The sequence below is a fragment of the Anneissia japonica genome, unplaced genomic scaffold, assembly GCF_011630105.1.
Source record: "Anneissia japonica isolate Jap-2015-1 unplaced genomic scaffold, ASM1163010v1 scaffold288267_len60626_cov154, whole genome shotgun sequence".
Taxonomy (NCBI): Eukaryota; Metazoa; Echinodermata; class Crinoidea; order Comatulida; family Comatulidae; genus Anneissia; species Anneissia japonica.
In genome coordinates, this window is record NW_022743127.1 from 1 (window position 1) to 21865 (window position 21865).

The following is a 21865-nucleotide window of genomic DNA, read 5'->3' on the forward strand; positions in this document are numbered from 1 at the left end:
TGTGCCGGTCATCTCATTGGGTTGAAAGCTGTCAATGGCTATCACCTAAATGAAATTTAAAATGGACAAAATGAAACAGGAATACTCAAATACCTACCACACACACATTTAGGTTTTTTTCAGTGATGGCTTTTTTTTTATCCTGTAATTGTTTAATGGGGAAGACATTCACTATTATCTTTGGCTATTTTGTCTTTCATGGACTGTGGCAGATGCGATTATTATTTTCATTTTATTTATATTATTAGGATAGCTTTGTATAGCTTGTTGTTTGCCCAAACAATTATAAAATAAAAAATAAAATAAATATAACAACTACACCAATACTTTTTAAAAATTAATCAGAAACAGTGCAGCTCATGAGGGAATATAGCTTAGACAATTGTCTGGGGGTGATGTCTAGGGGGTGTCCTAAAACCATATTTAATCTATAGTACATCACTTGTATATTGATACTGAAATTGTATTTTTTTGACTAATCTTCATAAATGGCAGAGCAAACATAACATCACCTTACCTGCAATTCATAACTTGTATCACCAGCCTCATAATCCAAAGATCTCACGGTAAAGATCTGTCCGGTGGATTGAAATATTGAGAAGGTGGAGCTTGGTGGATTAATGTAGTACCGGAGAGAGGGTGTACCGTACTGTGGTGATCTATCGCCATCGGTAGCTACAACCTGGAATATGCTCTGACCAGGAGGTATGTTCTCGGGAATTGTGAAGGAATATGATGATTGGTTGAACACTGGGGCATTGTCGTTCGTATCCTAAAAAAATATAATAAACAATCAGAATTATTTAAAACTAAAACTAATCAAATCTGATAAAAAACTAATAACATCAAATCAAATATTTCAGGGATTCTGTATTCAGTACATTTATTTCATTAAAAAAAAAAAAAATTTTTGTTTTAATTAGAAATATAATTGCAAGGGTCTGCTCATAAATTAATAACAGAAATAATAACTAGGTGAAAATAGCAAAATCAGGTAATAAACTATCCCGCGCCGGACACCATCCCCGTATTTTTGAATGAAGGTTTCGGGGCTTGAAAATTGAGATTGTGATTATAATGACTTAAACTACTATACAAGGTAAAAATTATCCCCCGCTGGACACAATCCCGGTATTTCTGACTTGTGGTTTCGGGGGCCATTACGAATTGAGTATTAGGCTTAACTGTTCTAATTAATGGGTATCTTGTAATTTGGCCAATAAGAAGCTGATATATATATATATTCTCTCTTCAAAATCCAGATATTTCCTTGCTCTTACCAAGACATTAATGTTAAGAGTTGCTGTGTCTGATAAACCATCAGAATCCTCAGCGATAACAGTAACTAAAATTGACCCATCCAGGACGTCATAATCTATTGGGGATGTTGTATAGATGTAACCCACGCCGGACAATGTCTCAATACGCAGACCCATGTACTCCGAGACTTTCATGGTGTCTCCATTAGGACTTGTCACTAGGAAGCTGTACACTGGTAGATTGGTGGGGTCCATATCAGAATCGGTAGCCTACAAATATCAAGATTTGTTTCAAAGTTATATGTGACTGGCTCTGGCAAATCCAGCCGTTTGTAGGAAAAATTCAAATTTGATTCTTCAGTGATTTTACTTTCTACATGAATTCTTGAAAACAGTGTTTACTTGATGGAAATTGGTTGAGTATCAGCAAAGTTATGAATATTTAATTCATTGCAGATCAGTCATGAAGGTTTTGAGAAAACAGCCTTCAATTAAAGACTCAAAAATTATTTATTTGTATGTTGTTAATAATAATTACTACACTTTTCAGTTAGATTTGATGATTGAAATTTTGCAGAATTGTTCTTCAATGTATTTTCTTTTATAAAATGCAAAAACACATATACATATGGTCACATATGTGTAAAATTTTGTGTTTTTTTCAACAAAGTTTATATACACTTTTCAAAGTAGTTATTTCTTTTACATACATCAGCAAATATACTCTCCAAATTTCATGTCATCCAATACGATATTTGTATAGTGTGCCACAATCTATTTTCCTATTAAGTGTCATGTATTGTTTTGTTCCATAAAACAATAAATTATACAAATTCACTTTCATAAATAATACTTTTATAAACGTTATAAACATTAAAATTACTGTCTAAAAATATACCTCAAGAGTCCAGAGCGGGTTACCAGGCCCATAATTCTCATTCTCAAAAGTGTTCAAATCGTAGCGATCACGCGGGAATTGTGGCGCATTATCATTGACATTCTCAACATTTACTATTACTTGCACAGTTGCTGTTCTTGGTGGATTTCTATTATCTGAAGCTAGTACGGTAAAGATATGTTGAGTTGAGTCCTCATAATTCAATTCCTGGGTTGTCGTTATATTTCCACTAACAGCGTCAATTGTAAAACTGTAAGATAGTCAGCAGAGAAAAATTCAAAATATCCTAAATAAGCAGAAAAGCATACACCATGCTTTATTATCCACTGCTGGAAATTATGTTGCTCTCTTACAATAAGTAATACTTAATCTCGAAAGCTCTGATAAGGACAGTATAATATAGCCAGTAGAGCTAACAAAGCTCTATTAATCCATCAAATACTGTAAAACCAGGAAATTTCGCGCGCATAAAACTTTCGTGAATCTAGGCCATTCGCGAAAATTTTATGCCGCGAATAATTTTCAGGTCACATTTTCTATGTTTCAAAAAAGATCGGTAGAGTACTATCTGATAATCGTGAATGTCGAATCAGTTTCAGAAATGAGATTATGATCATTATAAATCACTGAATTATACCAAAAATTAATTTCAACTTTTTTAAAGATGATAATGAACAATAAACAGCAAGAATTGCCAGTATTTTAAGGCCTAAACTCGCCGACGATGATGCAATGCAGATCTAAGGCCTAGGCCTAAATGGGGAATCCCCACAACTTGCAACATGTTTGTGAAGAGTTAACAAATTCAGCATTTTAAAAATTGTATTTTTAATTATTTTGGTGAATTTTATTAAATGTGTATAAACTTAATAGAATGTATTTCAATTATTGAATCAATATTCTGACCTTAAATTCTGATGTTGAGCTCGAAAAATTCGTAAATTCTAGGCCTATCCTAACCTACTCAGTAAATATACTGATCAGGGAGGTTTTGATCATCACTGCATGTGATTGCACATGTGCAACCACTCTGCTGTGTATACAGTACTAAGAAGTTAAAATAGAAACTAATTTTTCGTACACCATGACATACCACGATGTTCAGTTATCATCAAACAATGTGTAAGAATATAATTTGTTAATAAAACACACGTTTTGATATTAAAACATTGTTGATTGTAGGATGATTGAATACCATACAAAATGTAGGAATATTGTATGTACGAGTGAGTACTGTATGTGTGTAAACTAGTCTCTTTCTGAACTGTGCTGGATGGCCATCTAAGTCCTGGTCCTCCAGCTGAGGGCTGCAGGCTTAAGACGCCTAGCCTAGGCCTAGCTTAGCCTAGACAGCTGGCTGTAGGCCTATCTAACCTAGGCCTAGAACTCACGAAACGATATTTTCAGCTATTGTATGGTATTTCTCTCATGAATAAAATTTAGGCCTTTTGCGATTCGCGAAAGTGTAATGTCGCGAAAACGGCCTAAATTATCAATTCGTAAAAGTTTTGTGGCGCGAAATTTTCTGGTTTTACAGTATTAATCAATCAGCTGAGTGTTTCTAGAGCTCCTCATAAGGGCAGTATAATAGAGGCAGTAGATCCAAAAAAGATCAATTAATCAATCAATCAGCCTCATGAGGGCAGTATAATAGAGGCAGTAGAGCTAAAAAAGATCTATTAATCAATCAGCCGAGTGTTTCTAGAGCTCCTCATTAATTTTTCTTTCTGTGATATCAGTAGATCTTTTTTGTGTCTTTCTTCTCTCACCAGTGCAATATTATTTTTAATTCAAATCTATTAATTTAGTCAATATTAAACATGAGTTTCTTAGCTTTAATAAATAATTTATATATAAATATCTGAATTCCATACAGCTTAGTTAGTACTGTATAAGCTTTCATATATATACTTTAAAATTTTACTATTTTTTGAATATAAAAACATATAAACAAAATAACTAACCTGGGATTATTCGAAATTTCATAAGTCACTAGATCGCCATCATTATCTGTTGCTGTGACTCGCAACACCATTGCTCCCACAGTCACGTTTTCAAGTATGTTAACAAGATATGATTGTGGGGAAAAGAAAGGCGAGTTATCGTTCTCATTCATCAGATTAACAATGATTGTCGATGAGGTTTCCCTTGTTGGATCATTTGCATCTGTTGCATAAATCTAAAAAAAGAAATTTTTTGATTTTTAATCAACAAAATCAAGAATACATAACACTTGCATATTTATACAAATATTACAGCTGCAATGTTATGGAATTCTCTCCAGGGAGCTGAGTATGGGTTTCGTATGTGCTCGATCCAATGATCGGGGGTAATCATATAAGCGTTTACAACAGGCCTTGTGAACATGAAGCCCTACAAAAGTCTAAAAGATTATTATTATTATTGTTATTTATTATTTTTATTTATTATTGTTATTGTTGTTATTGTTATTATTGTTATTTTTTTTGTTTTTATTGTCATTGTTATTTGTTATTGTTATTATTACATATTCCATTTGCATCAATATCATTAATTTAAATTGGAATGTTTACCTCAACAGTGTAACTACTGCTTGTCTCATAATCCAATGTACTTGCTAAGCTTACAACAGGCGTGGACAGTCCAATACCACTGGTAGGGGCCACACTGAACAGGTTTCTGTTGGTTCCTCTTAGACTGATCAAATACGCAGAATTAATGCCCTAGAATCAAATAGAAATTCACACTTAATCTTTTTTATAAGAAAAAACAAATGTACACCAAGGAATATATTATTTGTGTACCTGGAAATCTTTGTTATTTTGAACAAGTAGTCTCGAATTAGAGAGGTCTAAGAATTAGAGGGTTCTCAAATTGGAAAGCACACTCTGGTCATGATACAGCTTCATATATCATGGGTTGATTCAAGTGGAACATTTATACTTATTCGCTATTTACTTCACAGACTGCCATTATATTATACTGTCATATTCTTTTATAAATTCCAGCTTAGAACTACATCAATATAAAACTACTATCATAATAAATATACCATTTTGTTGTAATTTGAATCATCATGTACTGTACTGTGCTTTCCGGAGAAAAATACCAATTTAAACTTACCATAAGATAGAAGGAAAAAAAAAATCGAACTAAAAGAAATGAAATTCAAATATACTTTCGCAGAGTTGACAGAAGACCAACCTACCGTATCTGTGTCGTTGATTGATATGCCTAGATTCAAAGGCGTGTTCACAGGTGAAAGTTCAGAGATAGTTTCAACATAAATTGGTGCATTAAAAACAGGGAGGTTGTCGTTCACATCAGCAACACGGATTGTAAATTCTGTGATGGCGCTAGCACCTCCTGTGGGCCCTATTTCTGTTGCCTAAAGATGTAAAAAAATTATATTCCTTTAAAGATTTGACTGAAATGTGTTCCATTTTTATTCAAACACAAGTAAACATACTGCATTGCAGGGCAATCTACAGACATTAAAACCTTCATTTGATTTGATTTGAATGAATGTATTCTTTATAATAGAAAATCTGATAGGTAATAATGTTTGATCTCAATGGTAACATACAGTAATTGAAAGTATTTTAAGCTAGTCATCAATGGTTGTTTCTTTATTGTTCATTTTATTGTTCATTACATAATTATTATTAAGAAACCAGTTTTAATTGGTATATTAGTAAAAAAATAGACAAATGTAGTTGACAGGGGTGCCAGTTGCTTTTCCCCGACACCTAGTCTATTGCTCCCCAACAACAGATGGGCTGGAGACCACACCCACCTTAGGTCCACCATGTTTAATTTTTCTATGGCTCCCCGCCACCTGTGTCAGGCCGCCTTGAGAGCTAGATCCGGGCTGCCAGGCCACCTGCCGCGCCACCCCTAGTAAAGTTTGGTTTCACTTGATTAGACTTACCCTGACCACAACTGTAAAAGCTGATGGTGCACCCGACTCCAGATCAATCATATTGGCCAAAGTCAACACTCCTGTTGATGAGTTAATGCTGAAGAACCCCTGTTCATTCCCTATATTAAAAATATCATTTTTTTAAATATGAATAATGACATTGTTATATAATAGTGGACAAAGTAATCAGAAGTGTATTAATTACTTTCATATTTGACAATGATCAATCTTTTTTATTCAGCTAATTATAAGGGACTCTATCCCTTTGGGGCCGATGCTTGCGTTGCAGTAGTCCACCCACCCAGAGACCCAGGATTAACTGCTTAACATCATATTTGAAAGATGAGGGAAATAGGGCAATGCTTCTTACATATGAATATTCACAAGAATCAGGTTTCCAAACTTGGAAAAAAGTTCTCCAAAGTAATAATATAAAACAATTATGTTGATAAAATAAAGGAAGATTAGGAATGTGTTGAGTATATTAGCCTATGATGTCAGAACAAAAAATCACTTAAAAAGGTCTATGGAATCGTCTTGTAGCACTTACCTGAAATAATGCTATACTGAATTACATTTGGATTGTCAACATCGGGATCTTCTGCACTAACTACCTGAACAACACTTCCCTAAGAAAACAAAAAGTAGGTTTGAAGAATGTGCATTATGATTGACAATGGAAGGAGATAGTCAAAGTATCACAAGTAGGCAAGCCCCATCTTTCCAATTCCCTTCAAGTTCTAGTAAATAGATTGGGAAGAATTTTACTGTCTGCTGACGTAAAAACTCCAATTGTTGATATTTTAAATGCATTAGAATGGAGTAAACTTAGTGAAAAATGGGAACAACAATTACATATAATGCTTTTTAAGTGTTTAAATGTTACCTATCACAAAAATTTATGTTTAATGACTGTCTGCACTCACATTGTACTAAAAGTCAAAGTAAAAATACTCTTATAGAACAGTCTTGGAGTAATATGCAAGGTATAAGAACTTACGTATACTGGTCTACTAAGCTCTGGAATAAACTCCCAGATGATATTAAAATAAACTATAAATCTGTAACAGTTTCAAAATTTAAAAATTCTATATCAGGTCTGTAATATCTAAAACAAATATTTCCTTGACCTTGCCTATATTTTTTTATTTAAATTTTTTTATTGTTATGTTAAACTATAATGTATATAATTATTATTATTATTTATTTTTTTTTTACCTTGTATATACTTTATAAAGTTTTGGAAATCAATGCTTTAGCACTCAACGTGTTATTCAGTAAAAAGAAAGAATAAGTAAAAATGACTGACAGTCAGAGGCATCACAATTTTTGTTTTTCTCCAAACTATCACTATTTTATATACATGTAACATTTTGTGTGAGGTATTTCTAAAGATTATTTTAATGTTGGGAGGCACAAAAATCTTTTCATCAGACCTACAAGTTAAAGTATAAAATTGTGAAAAACATTAACAAGGTGCATCTTGTACATTTCTCCTATTCTTGGTGAATCTGATTATAATCTAGTACATGAATACACTTGACTGTGAAAATACATCTACAATGGTGTAAACTAAAATTAACAAAACTTGAGCTCTTACAACTGTTGTTTCCTCATCTACTGTAGGTGAGTAGGGCAAGTTGACAAACACAGGATCAGAATCTTGAACATCTCCTACTGTAATGATCACTTCCTCCTCGCTTTCCATACGAGGTACTCCACCATCCTGAAAATTATTATACAGGCAGTAAGTGATCGTAATCAAAATGACAAAAAAAATAAAAGAAAACTGCTACAAATTAAAATCTATAGTCAATCTTTTACCTTCGGGTTTTTGACAAAATTAAACTGTAGAAAATTTCCAACAAAGGCCAAAATAATGACCTATGTCATAGTTACAAACACATGAAGTGAATAAAATTAAGTTTCTTAACCGAATCGTAAAAATGAATGTAAACCGGTGGCCTAATATTTTACTCCACTGCATGTTTCAACTCGACTGTGATTTTGATATGTTGAAATATCCTTTTTTATATTTATGTGATACATTAGATAAGTGTCATGATTTGAACTTGTTCGAACACATTTTTTGATTTTAATAATTTTACTTTTAATAACTTTTCAACTAGAACTATTGACCTCTATATTGCAGATTTTTACAAGGAAGATTGGATAAACAAGATCAGGGCTCGATTTAGTACTAGCCCGGCGTACAATGTCTAGTAAAAGCCGCTACGGGCTAGCCTCTTTACTCCTCATGTTGCCCGGTTGTCTAGTGGAGAATAATTAGCAAGAAAAACATTTTCTTTTTAAAATTTTTTTTAAAAAGCGGAACTTTCGAGACAATCCCTGCACAGGAGGTACCGCAGCCCAGAGAGTACCGTACACTCTAGCTAGCTTTCAGCTCTCCACATGCGTGAGTGTTTAATTATTAAGATGATCCCCAAGTCATTCACCAACCACTACAGGATGGCATGTTATCTTTCTCTCAATAGAAGATCGTTTGATCGTTCAATCTGGTTAATTTAGGTAGTTAGAACATTTAATTTAATGTACTACCTTATATTCATATTATTTTCTCATAATGATATTTTTAAAATGTTCAACTTTTAATAATAAGTACTTAAATGCTATAGGTAGGCTAGGCTAGCCCAGGCCCTAGGTCTTGTCTAGACCTAGGTAGCCTAAGCAAGATTTATTGCCATTGGGGGTGAGAGACTTGAGACGTAAAGATTTAACAGATGCATTGGTTTGATTGATTTCTGGGCCCTTTGTTAAATATTAGAAAGCCAAAGTTATAACTAGGGAGATGTAAAACATGCTCATCTGTCCCTGTTATAACCAGAGTCGATTTTGCAGGATGGGTGATATTTTATTTATTTATTCAACAATATTTTGAGAGGGTAGCTCAAACAGCAATGCTACGAAAATTATGAAACTGCAAATCAACCTTCAAATTTAATTGTCGCTAATAAATATTTTGAAACAAAATTTGTTCCTGTCTGTAGGCTAGTAAAATATTTTGTGGGCTAGTAAAATCTCTAGTAAACTAGCCCAGTGGGCTAGTTACCAAAAAAAGTTAGGGCAAGCCCTGAAGATACAACAAAAAACATCTCTAGAAGGTTATTCAAAATTAAAATCCAGCCCAAGCCTTGAAAAATATCTCCTAGATAAAAAAATTTTTTAGGGGCAAGTTTAAAATTTAAAGTAAGATCAAATACTCTACCCCTAGATGGCAGGACCTGTAGTGGTCTAAAGAGATATCCGGCCATTGTACCTTGTGCGAAAATGTCAGACACTTTTTATTTATTTGCAAATCATTCGAGGTTATTAGGGAGTCTGTAATATTAGATTTGAAAAAAGATCTTGAATTTTGTTCTGAGTCTGCAATATGGGAAAAATTTACCGAATCAAATATTAACGAGAAAATACAGCTTGTAACGGGGGGAGAAACCACTGATCTTAATGATGAGGTTTTTACAGCATTTGACAAGTACTGCAAAAAATATTTAAAACTTGCTTGGGAGAAACGTTCATATTTGAAACTGGTTGGATTTTACATTGTTGCTTTAAGTTACTTTTCTTTGTTCTTTGGTATTTAATAGGCCTAACTGTTAAGCCTTTTGTTTTTGTTTAATTCTAATTTTGTTTTCATTAATACTTTTGTTAAGCTTTGTGTAAATTGATTGTGCTTTCTTTAACACAAGTTTTTTTTTTTTTTTCCTATTGTATTTAATAGGCCTGTTTTTGTTTTTGATTAATCCTTTGTTTAGTTTTCATAGATACTTTTGTTAAGCCTTGTCTAAATTGATTATATTTCTTTAATAAGAGAAGAGCAATTTGTTCTCTTAGTTTAAGATTGACTGCACCACTTAATTGTGTGTTGCCACTGTTATAAAAGTGAAATGTCGAATAAATTATTATTATTATTATTATTATTAGAACACAGTTTGTTTGTTTAAATTTGGTAAAGCATTTTCTTATTAACACTGCCCACAATCATGTTCTTTTAATTTCCTATATAAGGCTTCCCATCCCAAAACCAGCATACTGTCGCTATATGTTACACTGAATAATTAGCAGAGAAATGTGATAATATTGTATACTTTAGTACAGAGAAGCTGTAATACTTTTACTTTGACAATAATAAGTCGATTCCAGTAAATGAATAAATTTTAAAGCTTATAATGTGGAGAATATGAATGTATTAAAAAGTAAATTTTCTTATGTTGGTTGCTGATACTGGTTTTGGCATGGCAAGCCCCATATAGAAACCATATATATTTTCATGTTAATTTCTGATAATTTACTCACATAGGCTCGCACTCTTAACTGATAGCTTGCGGATTCTTCAAAATTCAATGTTCCGATGAGGATAATTTCACCTGATGAAGGAGATACCTCAAACAGTTCTGATGCCTGTAAAAAACGTAAAATAATTATACAGTAAAACTCCATCAGTATAATATTGTAAAACATTCACAGTATGTTTATTACAGATGTAGACAGACTTTGAATAAAAAGCCCTGACTATCAAATTTTATGTAAAAAAACATATGACATGCCCAAATATGGTCATGATGACATCACATCATCACCATATATAGGCACATCATGACTATATATGAGCATACAACAATTTTTTGTCAAAGAAAATTTTATAGCATAGACAGAGCTTAGTGGATTCCAATACATACCTCTGCTAGTTGATAAGTTACGGCACCATTTTGGCCACTATCAAGATCTATGGCTTCCACTTCGAAAATAACACTATTGGGGGCTTGGCTTTCTTCAACAGTAGCTGTGTATGGTGTTCCGATAAAGACAGGGGCGTTGTCGTTCACATCGCCAACGAACACGGTTGAATATTCAATAACCTGGTAGTTAATAAAATATTTTTAAGATAATATTTCACTCAATATAAAAAACATAATCAAGAAGACATTTCTTGTAACTACAGTTTAAGAAATCCACAAAAAAAATATGTTTTCTTTTTGTTGCTTAACGAAAATATGAATTTTTCCAGTATCAAGAGAACAGGCTATTAAACTACAAATATATCTTTACTCTTTCCACTTTAATTGTAAAGAGTACCATTGTTTTATCACTAATATTATCCTCACCACTATTATCATAATCATGTTGCATTTATTATCAACTATGAATTTATACTTACAGTTTCCCGACCATCACTCACAGACACTGATATATTATATATGTTCACATTCTACAAGAACAATAAAAATAATTTTAATTTTATTATTGCTAATTTGTTACTATAGTAGTTTTCGCATGTATTGGAAAATCAAATGTATAGCTTTGTGTTGGAAGAAACCAAGTATCTATCTCCCTGCTCTTTGGCCGTATATTAGTTTTTCTAGGAGTGTTTCCTTTTTGTATATTTTCTTTCAAATTTTGCCACATCTGTAAAGAGGTGGACATTTTGTGCATCCCTGAAGGCGCTATGCTATATATTACTTTAAATTTAATACCTCTGAATCCAGATTTGTCCTGAGCGTAACTTCGCCTGTCACTGAGTTGACCTGAAACAACTGATTTGCCAAGTCACCAACAAGACCGTAGGTGAGTATATCCCCTTCATTATCACCTCCACGTAGAGTATATATAACAGTACCTTGAAGACACAAAGAGAATGATATATAGCAAACTTGAATGAGAGTCAAAAGAAAGAACAAATAATGACACCTACCAAGCATATTCCGGAAGTGATGTAGCAATAATTTTGTCAAGCTTTGATTGCAAAGGCATTTTTAACTCACAACGTGAACATGCTCCTCTCCTCTCTCTCCTCCAGCAATGTCACACTGGGGTACCAGTGCCAGGAATATATAGCGAGCTGCTCATCTTCCATACAAGCTATATTAAATATACTATATTTTTTTTAGTGCTAGGGACACATAGTTTACACTGCCCAACAAGAACTCAAATTCCCTTCAAGAATATAATCATCAGTGAATAAAACCTAAGAGGTGATTCAACTTACCAGGTTGGGAATCTTCAGGTATAACCACGTTGTTAAAATCTCCTCCAAATAAGAAATAAGGTGCAGTGTTTGGCTCTGAAAGATTTTTAAAAATTCATTAAACTCTATCCGTTGAATTCCAATTCTACATATATATCTTTATTATTGCTAGTTTGTTACCATAGTAAAGTTGTTAAGTTTTGTAAATGTGTCTTTTGTATGACTATTACTTTGCAATTGTTATAATGAACATTGACCTAGGTTTTTGAATAAAGTGATTATTGATGATTCCATCACTCACAAAAAACAACAGTAACCATAAAAATATGTCAATAACACACTAAACACATAGGATAATTATTTTTTATGAAGCCAATGGAGTTATGTTGTTAAATTATATTTATTACAAAATTTTTTAGGTAGAGGGACTAAACTAAAAACAATGGTTTCTTAAAGTAACCACAAAACCTCCGTCCCTACATATTTCCTTTAGTTTTAAAGACAAATATTCTTCACTGTCAATATGTCTAAATAAGTTACCTTCACAACCCACTGTCTTACAGTTGGTCAACCTGTCTCCGTCTGGGTAGCTTTCAAGGGTAAAATTTGTTGACGCTGAAACACTACGTGACAAACGTGTACACAAAAATGGAATATCTGCACAGGTCACAGTTGAAAGGTCAAGAGAAGCCATGACATTCTGGAGGGTCACAGGCACACCAGCCAGTAAACCTGTACCACTCTGTTCACTGGTCAAAGGTACCACTTGATCAATTACATTATTTTTAGTACCAAACTGGTCAAAGCTTGAGAAAAGTTCCACATTCCAGAGATTTGACCCCTGGACACTGGCACCTTGTGGGTCAGAGGTTATGAGCAAGTCAAATGTGAATGGGTGATTGGCTGATCCTTCTTTAAGGAGTCCTGATGTAGATGTATATGATGTTCCAGTGACTCCAACACCTGTTAAAATGGGGAAGACAATGGCATATGTTCGATTGTGAAAGTAAATCCCAGAAGGTTCTAAAATGGCTGACAGTTTCATAAAAAGAGTGTAGGCTATGTTATTCATTATTATAACACACCTAAATAGATCCCTATTGGTGGATTTCGTATAACATAACATTAGTTTTTTCTATTTAAATTGTCACCAATGTGCATTTTTATTTCCATCCGTGCATAAATGTAGATTTTTTTCGTAAAATATCAAATGACAATCTATGTGTGTTATAAATTAAATAATGAATGTTTTTATTCACGCAATGGAAAGAATATTCTCATTCATTGAACGGCTGACCTCGTCAAATAGTACCGTCATTCGTTATCTGTATAATACTTAATAATCTCATGTGTATTACCATCATTGTGTTGACTTACCCCTGCATGTGACCTCAATGCATGTACTAAGCTGACTTGTCTCTTCAAGCTTAAAATCAACAGACGGTGCATCTCCTCTAGCAAGCGCCATGCAAAAATAACCAACATCAGCACAAACACCGTCAAGGCTCAAGGACGCTGCGATGTTCTGGATCGTAGCAACCTCTCCAGCAGTGATCCCTGTGGCAGCTTGGATGGCATCTAGCTGAATCTGTTGAACTTGTGGCACTCCAGAGTTATCACTGCTGGTAAAGTAGCCAAAAAGTTTCCACAATCCAAGTCCTGTAACGCTGCCAGCAGCTCTGTCACTAACAATATTCAGCGCAAAGTTAATTGGTTGGGAAGATGTACGTTCAACAACTTCGAATCCACGTGGAAGACCACTAAAAATACTTGTGATCTCAACACCTTAAAAAAGTTAAGGGATTAGAAGTATGTATAAATGTGGAGTTTTAGATAAATTTGTTTGTTATCTACATAAAAGATTGCTCTCCAGTTTGGCCGATTAGCCTAAAAGACATTTGGTGCCAGTCTTGATGCTATACAAGCAGGTTTCATCGTTGTTTTGCAATTTCTACTCCATTATTAAATTATTACTTTTAAAAGTTCACTTCTCTCACTTAAAACAAGAAAACATTCATTTGATTGATCCTCAAAAACTTTAAATGGATTTTTATATTTTTAATGTGTCAGTCTTATCATAATGTATTTTTTTTTTAAAGAATGTTTAGTTATTATATATACAACAGTATTCCCCCCACCCCATCGTTTTTTAAAGCATACTGAGCTATCGAAAATGGCAGTATTCTGCCGTTGACGAGGTAGACTGAACTGTAAGAATGGCATTATTATGATAATTAATGATAAGGTAAAATTAATGAGACAAATAAAAAGTTTACATTTAGGATTAGATTTAATCTGTTGTTTATTTTTTTTTAGTAAACCTGAAGGTAGGCATATAAAAACACCTAATCCATCAAATAATACTTTATTTGTAACTTACCTAGGCAAGTGACTTCAACGCACCCAACCAATGCATCTGATGAAGGAACCCCTGTTAAGATGAAGTCAGGCGCAGGATTATCACCTTTTTGAATCTCTACACACAGGTACTGGCCCTCTATACAAACTCTGTTGCTAAAGTCAAAATCTACCATGACGTTATTAATAAGCCTAACAGTATTCGGTACAATGCTGGTTTCTGCTTGCACGCTGTCAAAAGTAATATCTTGCTCGGCATAACGGACACCACTCCCAGACGAGCTGCTACTTCCAAAGGCTCTTCCCTTCCATAGACCGGATCCACTGGCCAACGCACTTGTGGCGGTTGCTTGGAGAAATACATCAAGAAGGAATGTGTTGGTAGCAGAGCTCTGTCGAAGATAGCCAGACTCCAGGAGAACAGTGGTGCCGGATATTTCAACTCCTAAAAATAAAATATAGACCTAAGATTAGGATTAAAAATTCGAAAAGTTTACTTATAAATAATATTTTTTGAATGTTACCATTAGTTGAATTTTTACTATCCCAAGGCATATATATTTAAATATTTAACTGTTATTTTTATCAATAAGCAACATGAAATATAAATAGGCTAACATTTTAATGAGACATTTCCTGCATATATATATTTATATAAAATATATTTTGGCAAATGATTCATCACTTCTAACATACATCTTGAGTTTTACTAATTGATTGATTTAAAAGAATAGAAGGTGTTACAAGAAAAAAAAGAGAGGGCACAACTGCAATTTCAGAATATATACATTACAATTTTGGAAAATTAAACAGGTTAAAGTGGCCCATATTTTTTATGCCAGGCTCTGGGGAAAAACAACTTTTGATATGTTGTGCAACAGTTAATGCGATAGAGATTTTGGAATATTTCAAAACTGGGGAAAGAAGGTGGGAAAATGGGTGGTCATGACCTTTTTTTGTAAAAAATCATGAAAAAAAAAAATTTCCATTCGGAGCTTGACTTTAAATCCGCTCCCTCTGAATTGCCATGGATACATAAAATGCAATATATAACAGGCTATGACATAAAATTTGCATAATACAACATCAAAATCTACAATATAAGAGGATGAATAAATAACTTACCAGTATCTGTTTCACCACAGTTTGGACCCCTCCAGCCAAAAAGACATAAGCAGGAATAGCTAGCCACCTGATTTACACATGTCCCACCATTAACACATGGGTTTGGGTTACAGTTATCGATGACTATAAAACAAAGGTTGGAAGCATTCAGAAACAGCATTGAATGAACAGGTGGTGAGGCATGTAGAGGGTCGTGCATGGACTATAGGTGGGGGTGACAGGTGTGACAGATAATAATCATTACCATCATCATAATGATGATGATGATGATGATGATGATTATGACAGCATTCAACACCGGTGTTCAGTCGGGGTTCTTTATTAACTCTTTCGCTATGGCGAGCCGCTCACAGCGGCGCAGATAAAATATGCAGTTTGAGCGGAAAGCCGCTGACAGCGGCTTTATGACGTCACTGTAAACAAATGAGGATATCCTGGGGATATCCCCATGACGTTTGCATATATTATATTGAACAATCTGCATGACCTTTGACCTTATTTTGAGCCGTTGAGGGCGGCTCTCCGTCTGAATAAATATGGAATAGGAAATTACGTAGTGAAAAAGTTAAGAGTAAATGAATGTAAGCCGAGATAATCCCGCAGTTTCTTTGTTAAGTTTAAATGGGTTTTTGCTCCGGTGTCACACCGGTGTTTGTTATGGCTCGATAGTGTAAAAATGGCATAACAGAGCTTTAGGGAAGATGACTCACTCTGAGTACAGACTGGTCCAGTCCAACCTGCAGCACATGTACATGTAAATGCCTCCCCAACCTTAAAGCAGATTCCTCCATTACTGCATGGGTTACTATCACAGGCATTGTATTCTGCAAATCAATAATGTTTCCATTAAAACCAAATGGTAAAATAAAAAATCAATTTGCTTCTTTATCAATTTTCTTTTACAAAACCTAATAACATTAATCATTCACTGGATAAATGAAATGCAGAGGTTAAAAAGTAAATTTAAAATTAAAAAATTGTACCTGTACATAATCAATACTTTTTTAGTGTAAATCCAACTGACTTTGTGACCATTGTTAAATTCTAACCACATGCTACTGTGAGGTCCTGGGTTTAACTCCTGTGACAACAGGATATTTTCTCACAACAAAAAATATCTCCACTCCTAAGCCTGATTATGAAACTTACTTTATAAAGCATAACTGGCCCAGAGAGAAAGTAGTATTTTAATAAACAGGTTACCTAGTAAAAGGTAGATAACATTTAAGTTTGCTTCATTATTCTGATTTTACAATAATAATGATGATTATCTTAAAACTGGGAAACTTGCTGCTTTACCTTGACAGTTGATGCTCAAACAAGTGGTTGTGCTGCCTTCAAGAGTAAAATCAGGAATAGATGAGTCTGCCTTTTGCAGCTCAAAACAGAGGAACATTACATCATCGCAACTACTCACACCTGAAAGGTCAAAGTTGAATTCAAGCTGGCTGAAAAATGCTTGACCGCCAGCTGCTAACGAGGTAGTCGTATGTGCAGATGTGAGCGAGATCTGTTGCTCTGCAGCACGTACACCGCGGCCGTCTTCCTGGTTATTAACGTAGGCAACAATGTTCCACAGACCAGATCCTGCAATGCTTGCACCATCGCTTTTAGCATTGACAGTCAGTTCACAAGTAAAGTTGTTAGAACTGTAACCATACTGGATTGGGATTCCTCTTATGATCCTTGGAATAATCGTTGTTACAATCACACCTGGAGGCGGGGAGATATTTTATTGGACTGGTTTAAAACAATCAATCAATACTTTTAATCCAACTATTATTATTATTATTATTTCTTCTATTTGTGATGTCTGGAAATTTATATTTAGGCCAGACATTTTTTATACCTTGTTTCACGCACTTATTATTTAAAGATTAAAGAGCGGGAAAAAAATCTTGCTTTCTTAATTAGCCAATGGTTTTGCCAAGAACATCCAGATGGACAAGAAAATAAAAATAAAATGTTATTGTTGAATGTAAACAGTGTAGTAATGGGAAGGTTAAATGCATTCAATTTATATAATTAGGAAGAAATATACATCTCATATTTGGTGAATTTAAGGCAGCAGCAGGTGTAATAAAAATATACAAAAACTTTTATTTTTTTTCTAAAATTTCCATTCTTTTGTGGTGACGGGTGCGCTACTCATGAGGCAAAAGTCCCTGTTAGCAGAAATGGTCCATATAGTGAGCTGTCTGGTAGTTGAGAGTGAGCTGTCAAATGGTCCAGAGGGAGCTGTTAGCACCTCCATAAACTTAACTTAATTGGTTTTAAGAGTCCATTGGGAGTTAACTAGAGAGTCCTGGCCAGCAACATATAGCCATTGGAATGTAAACAAGATACCCATTACAATCACTCACTTCATCTCATGGGCTTCAGTGGCAATAAATAATTTAAGAACCCTTCGCTATTCAAAAAAACTGAACTAGAACATACCATTACACTCGATGGCTGTACAACTAGTCAAGACTTCACTATTGGGTAGAGGATCCAGGGTAAAGTTTGGAGAAGCATTTGATCCTTTATCCAGAGTCACACACATGTACCTAAGCTGGTCACACTTAGTGCCACCCAGATTGAATGTTGCAGTGAGTTGTTGTAGGGATGAAGAAGAGCCAGCGATGTTGCCTACACTAGCCTGCTGCTCCGTCAGGGGTACATTCGACACACTGTAACGTTGACCACTTCCATCACTAGAGGAACTTGCAAATGACTGGACCTCCCATAATCTATTGCCACTGACACTACCACCTGTCAAACTAGTTGTGAAGAAACTAGAGAAGTCAACTGAATGACTTAATCTCCTTTCTATAAACACTCCACCAGCATCGATGCTGAAGTATGTTCTTGTAATCTGTACACCTAACATAAAAAAAAGATGATTAAAAACAGTTTAAAGTCATAACACACACTTTGTTATTACTTATTATTTGTATTATTGTAAAATGAAAGGGTGAACATTATTTTAAGTAAGGAGTACTCAACATAAAGACGATTGATACCTATACAAGGAACTGGAACACAGGCTGTGAGGATAGATTCATCTGGAATTCCAGTGAATGTGAAGTCTGGAAAAGCAGTATCGCCTTTTTCAACCTGAACACAGAAGTATGGTACTTGGGGACAGATAATCTGATTCAGGTTGAAAGTTCCCTGTAGATTGTTGAAGACTGACAGTATTCCTGCATTGACTGGTGTATTCCTGTGACCTGGCGTTTGAGTTGCTGTTGTACTTGATATACGAGGACTACCAAAACCATTAGAGGATGCACTTCCAAACATAGTGAACTTCCAAAGATTAGAGCCACGAACACTTCCAGCCTCAGCAACTGACTCCAACTCCAGATTGAACTGAATTGGTTGAGAGGACACTCCTTCTAGAAGCTCAGAGGTTAGGAGACTCAGATGGACCCCAGTTATTTCAACACCTGAAAGCAGATAAAACATACTAAAATTCCTGTCTAAAGAAAATAATCATAATTCAAAATGAAAATATCACCTGTATCCAGGGATATATCCAGAATTTTTTCTGGGTGGGTCGTGATCATAATTTTGTTGATCTTTTCAGTGGGAGACAGGAAAATTGATTACAGCGCCACCAGCTTGAAGCGGATGGCAGGCTCAGTTTCAGAATTGCCAGAATTGAGATAGATTATGTCACGTAATTGGCAAGGTCTTTGGACTCAATACTGGTACATCATCAATGCTTTTTCATTTATGTCATTGTAAAAAGGCCCTAGAAAAAAATGTCTTTGGAAAAAATGTGAACCTTTGAAAATTTTTGGGAGGGGGTTGTATGACCTTCCCGCCCCCCACCCACCCTTGCATACACCTATGCTTACCTCTGCAACCAACGTCAGCGCAATGATTGAGGGCAGTCAAATCTGGAAATCCCACAAGATCATAATCAACAGATGATGCTGTCCCTTTCCTTACATTCACACACAGATATCTGTACTCCGAACATGTTATAACGCCAAGAGATGTTGAAACCGCAACACTATTAAAGCTGGCAACATTGGGAGGAATCCAAGCTGTGCTAGCCTGTAAGGGTGTAAGCAAGGCTGAGCCAGAACCAATGATGCTGCCACTGCCATCGTTCTGATTGCTGTAGTAGAATTCAAATCTCCATAGATCTGTGCCAGTCAACTGGAAGGAGGATGCCGCAGGGGTGAGGTTGATGTTGACGGTGAATAAAGGTTGGGAGGTGCCTTCTGTAACTGGGTCTCCACTGAGGATTACTAGATCTGTATCTGTGATAATCACTAGACCTAAACAATGTATAATGTAAAAAATCATTATTGAGTGTGTTATCACTAATGAGTAAGTTGAATATTTTTAAAGGATATATAAACACACAAAATAAATCTAGTTGTACAGTATTGTTCAACTAAACGAATCTCATAATTTTAATATCAAATTTCAATAAATCAGATAAAAAAATAAAGATTTACAGACAATTAAAATTTAATACAACTAATTCTAACATTTGCTGGCAGAAATTAAAGTGTAGGCCTAGATAGATTATAGGATTGGTATTGCAAAATATATTAAAATGTTTGTTATTCTGACAAGGATTTTCTTTTGTAATTTGAAGGCTAAACGACTTATTATTAAAGTACAATTTCCATAATTATTCATTGTATTGTAGGCCCTAGTATATCATAATTAAATGTTATTTACATGACAGTGGCCTATCAACCTGATGACAATCGGCAAATAATACAGGTGGCTGGGTAGTACTAATGTGCTTGACAGCTTTTTGCACTTTGTTAAACGAATAATAAGAAAGAAAAATGAGTAGAAAGAAAATGAACTGAAGAAGGGAAGGAATAAGAAAGAATGAAGTAATAGAAATTAAATGCAAGGCTAAAAAGGGATAGAACTAAAAAGAAAGAGGAGTACAAGATATAGCAATAAAAGCTAGAAACAAGTACAGAATAGAGATAAATGGAAAAGTAAGTATATAATTGCAATTACTGTAAATATTTTGTCAGTAAATATATTTATTTATAACTGCAACTTTAACTTTATTATTCAATTTTTTCACTTGGTAATTTCAAAATTTCGCCTCTGTGTATTGGATTTTTTTTTAAATATTCAATATAAAAACATAAATATTAGTAAATCCTTTTTCTTTTTGTCAAGAGTCACTGCGCCTCGGAATAGTTTGCTAGAAAGACGGCGCAATATAAATGCTGTTTATTATTATTATTATTACTATTGTTACATCAGTCTTAAACCAATTTCTAATTCATTAACCTATTAAAACAAATTTCTGTAGGCCTATATAAATAGAAAAATACATGACTGATTAAATGTTTTTTTTTTCTCTTTTTTGGTTACACAAGTCACTGTAAAAAGGGAAAGAAATCCACACACAAAAAAAAATCTTACCTCTGTCACACAAGTCACCTGTCCATCCTAGTACGCATGTGCAAGAATATTCTGTCAGCGATATTGCATCACAGGTGGCTTCATTCAAACATGGATTCGGAACACAGGGGTCGATAGCTTTGGAAAGAAAATATTCCAGTTAGCCTAGGCCTAAGTTAGGTAATACAGTACTCTATGCACTTCTATGGAAAGATTGATTACATTAATTCTTTAGAGTTTTTTATAGTTCTAGTTCTAGTGTAGGCCTATGCCTAATTAGTGTAGGACTAGCCTAGGCCTAGTTTGCATTTTTACAGACAAAGGGTCTAGGCCTAGGCTAGCCTAGCCTGCCTAGGCCTAGCTAGCCTTCTTACTAAGGCCTAGTAATACTACTTTATCACAGCCTACGGTAGCTGCTTATAGAGAATCTCTCTCCAATTACTTGGTCAAGATGGTTCTGAAAATTTGACTACAGTTTAAGTTTAAAGTTAATTATGTTATAGTGATTTTTTCAGCACACTCTACGAAAGTTGCAGCTAAAGTTCGCGTACAGTATGAAACTAAAGAGGGCGACATACAAATTAGTAGGCATATAATAAAACTGTTGTGTACCTCGACAGTGCAAACAAGGTTTTAGTACAATTGATTCTCTCTTTTTAAAACATAAGAACCGGTTAATTTTTGACATTTTATTAAGTGTCTTCACTCAACCCATCCAGCAGTAGTTCTGAATAATTTTATCCCCTTTCCCCAACCCCTTAAGCCTGCTCACCCGGCCCAGCTACCCAACTTTATACTTCACATTTCTCTAGTTTATAAGGTAGGGCCTATATTATTATGATATCAGCAAACATACCTATTGAACAATTGGCAATATTATCGATATATTCAACCTCAAGTAGAGGCTAAGTTTTTTTTTCTTTTTCGGTTACGTTCCAATTTATGTAGGTATATATATATAT

The 21865-nt window shown here is 34.4% G+C and overlaps 1 protein-coding gene across 1 annotated transcript in view; it reads right to left on the reverse strand.

The window, feature by feature from the left end:
* Window positions 1-3: 3 nt before the first annotated feature.
* LOC117119389 overlaps window positions 4-21865 on the reverse strand; it is a gene marked incomplete at its 3' end in the record, with an annotated part of 24919 nt that continues 3057 nt past the window's right edge. The window contains exons 5-29 of the mRNA XM_033264190.1: window positions 20925-21041; window positions 19370-19798; window positions 18530-18955; window positions 17964-18389; window positions 16824-17237; window positions 16235-16348; window positions 15525-15647; window positions 14422-14844; window positions 13419-13826; window positions 12582-13004; window positions 12063-12137; window positions 11551-11693; window positions 11235-11285; window positions 10756-10935; window positions 10373-10477; window positions 7659-7784; window positions 6609-6687; window positions 6068-6177; window positions 5345-5524; window positions 4710-4859; window positions 4122-4336; window positions 2158-2407; window positions 1281-1529; window positions 518-772; window positions 4-45 (exon numbers count right to left, since the gene is read on the reverse strand). Coding sequence (XP_033120081.1) covers window positions 4-45; window positions 518-772; window positions 1281-1529; window positions 2158-2407; window positions 4122-4336; window positions 4710-4859; window positions 5345-5524; window positions 6068-6177; window positions 6609-6687; window positions 7659-7784; window positions 10373-10477; window positions 10756-10935; window positions 11235-11285; window positions 11551-11693; window positions 12063-12137; window positions 12582-13004; window positions 13419-13826; window positions 14422-14844; window positions 15525-15647; window positions 16235-16348; window positions 16824-17237; window positions 17964-18389; window positions 18530-18955; window positions 19370-19798; window positions 20925-21041 — 5513 coding nt within the window. The remainder of the gene's footprint in view (window positions 46-517; window positions 773-1280; window positions 1530-2157; window positions 2408-4121; window positions 4337-4709; window positions 4860-5344; window positions 5525-6067; window positions 6178-6608; window positions 6688-7658; window positions 7785-10372; window positions 10478-10755; window positions 10936-11234; window positions 11286-11550; window positions 11694-12062; window positions 12138-12581; window positions 13005-13418; window positions 13827-14421; window positions 14845-15524; window positions 15648-16234; window positions 16349-16823; window positions 17238-17963; window positions 18390-18529; window positions 18956-19369; window positions 19799-20924; window positions 21042-21865) is intronic.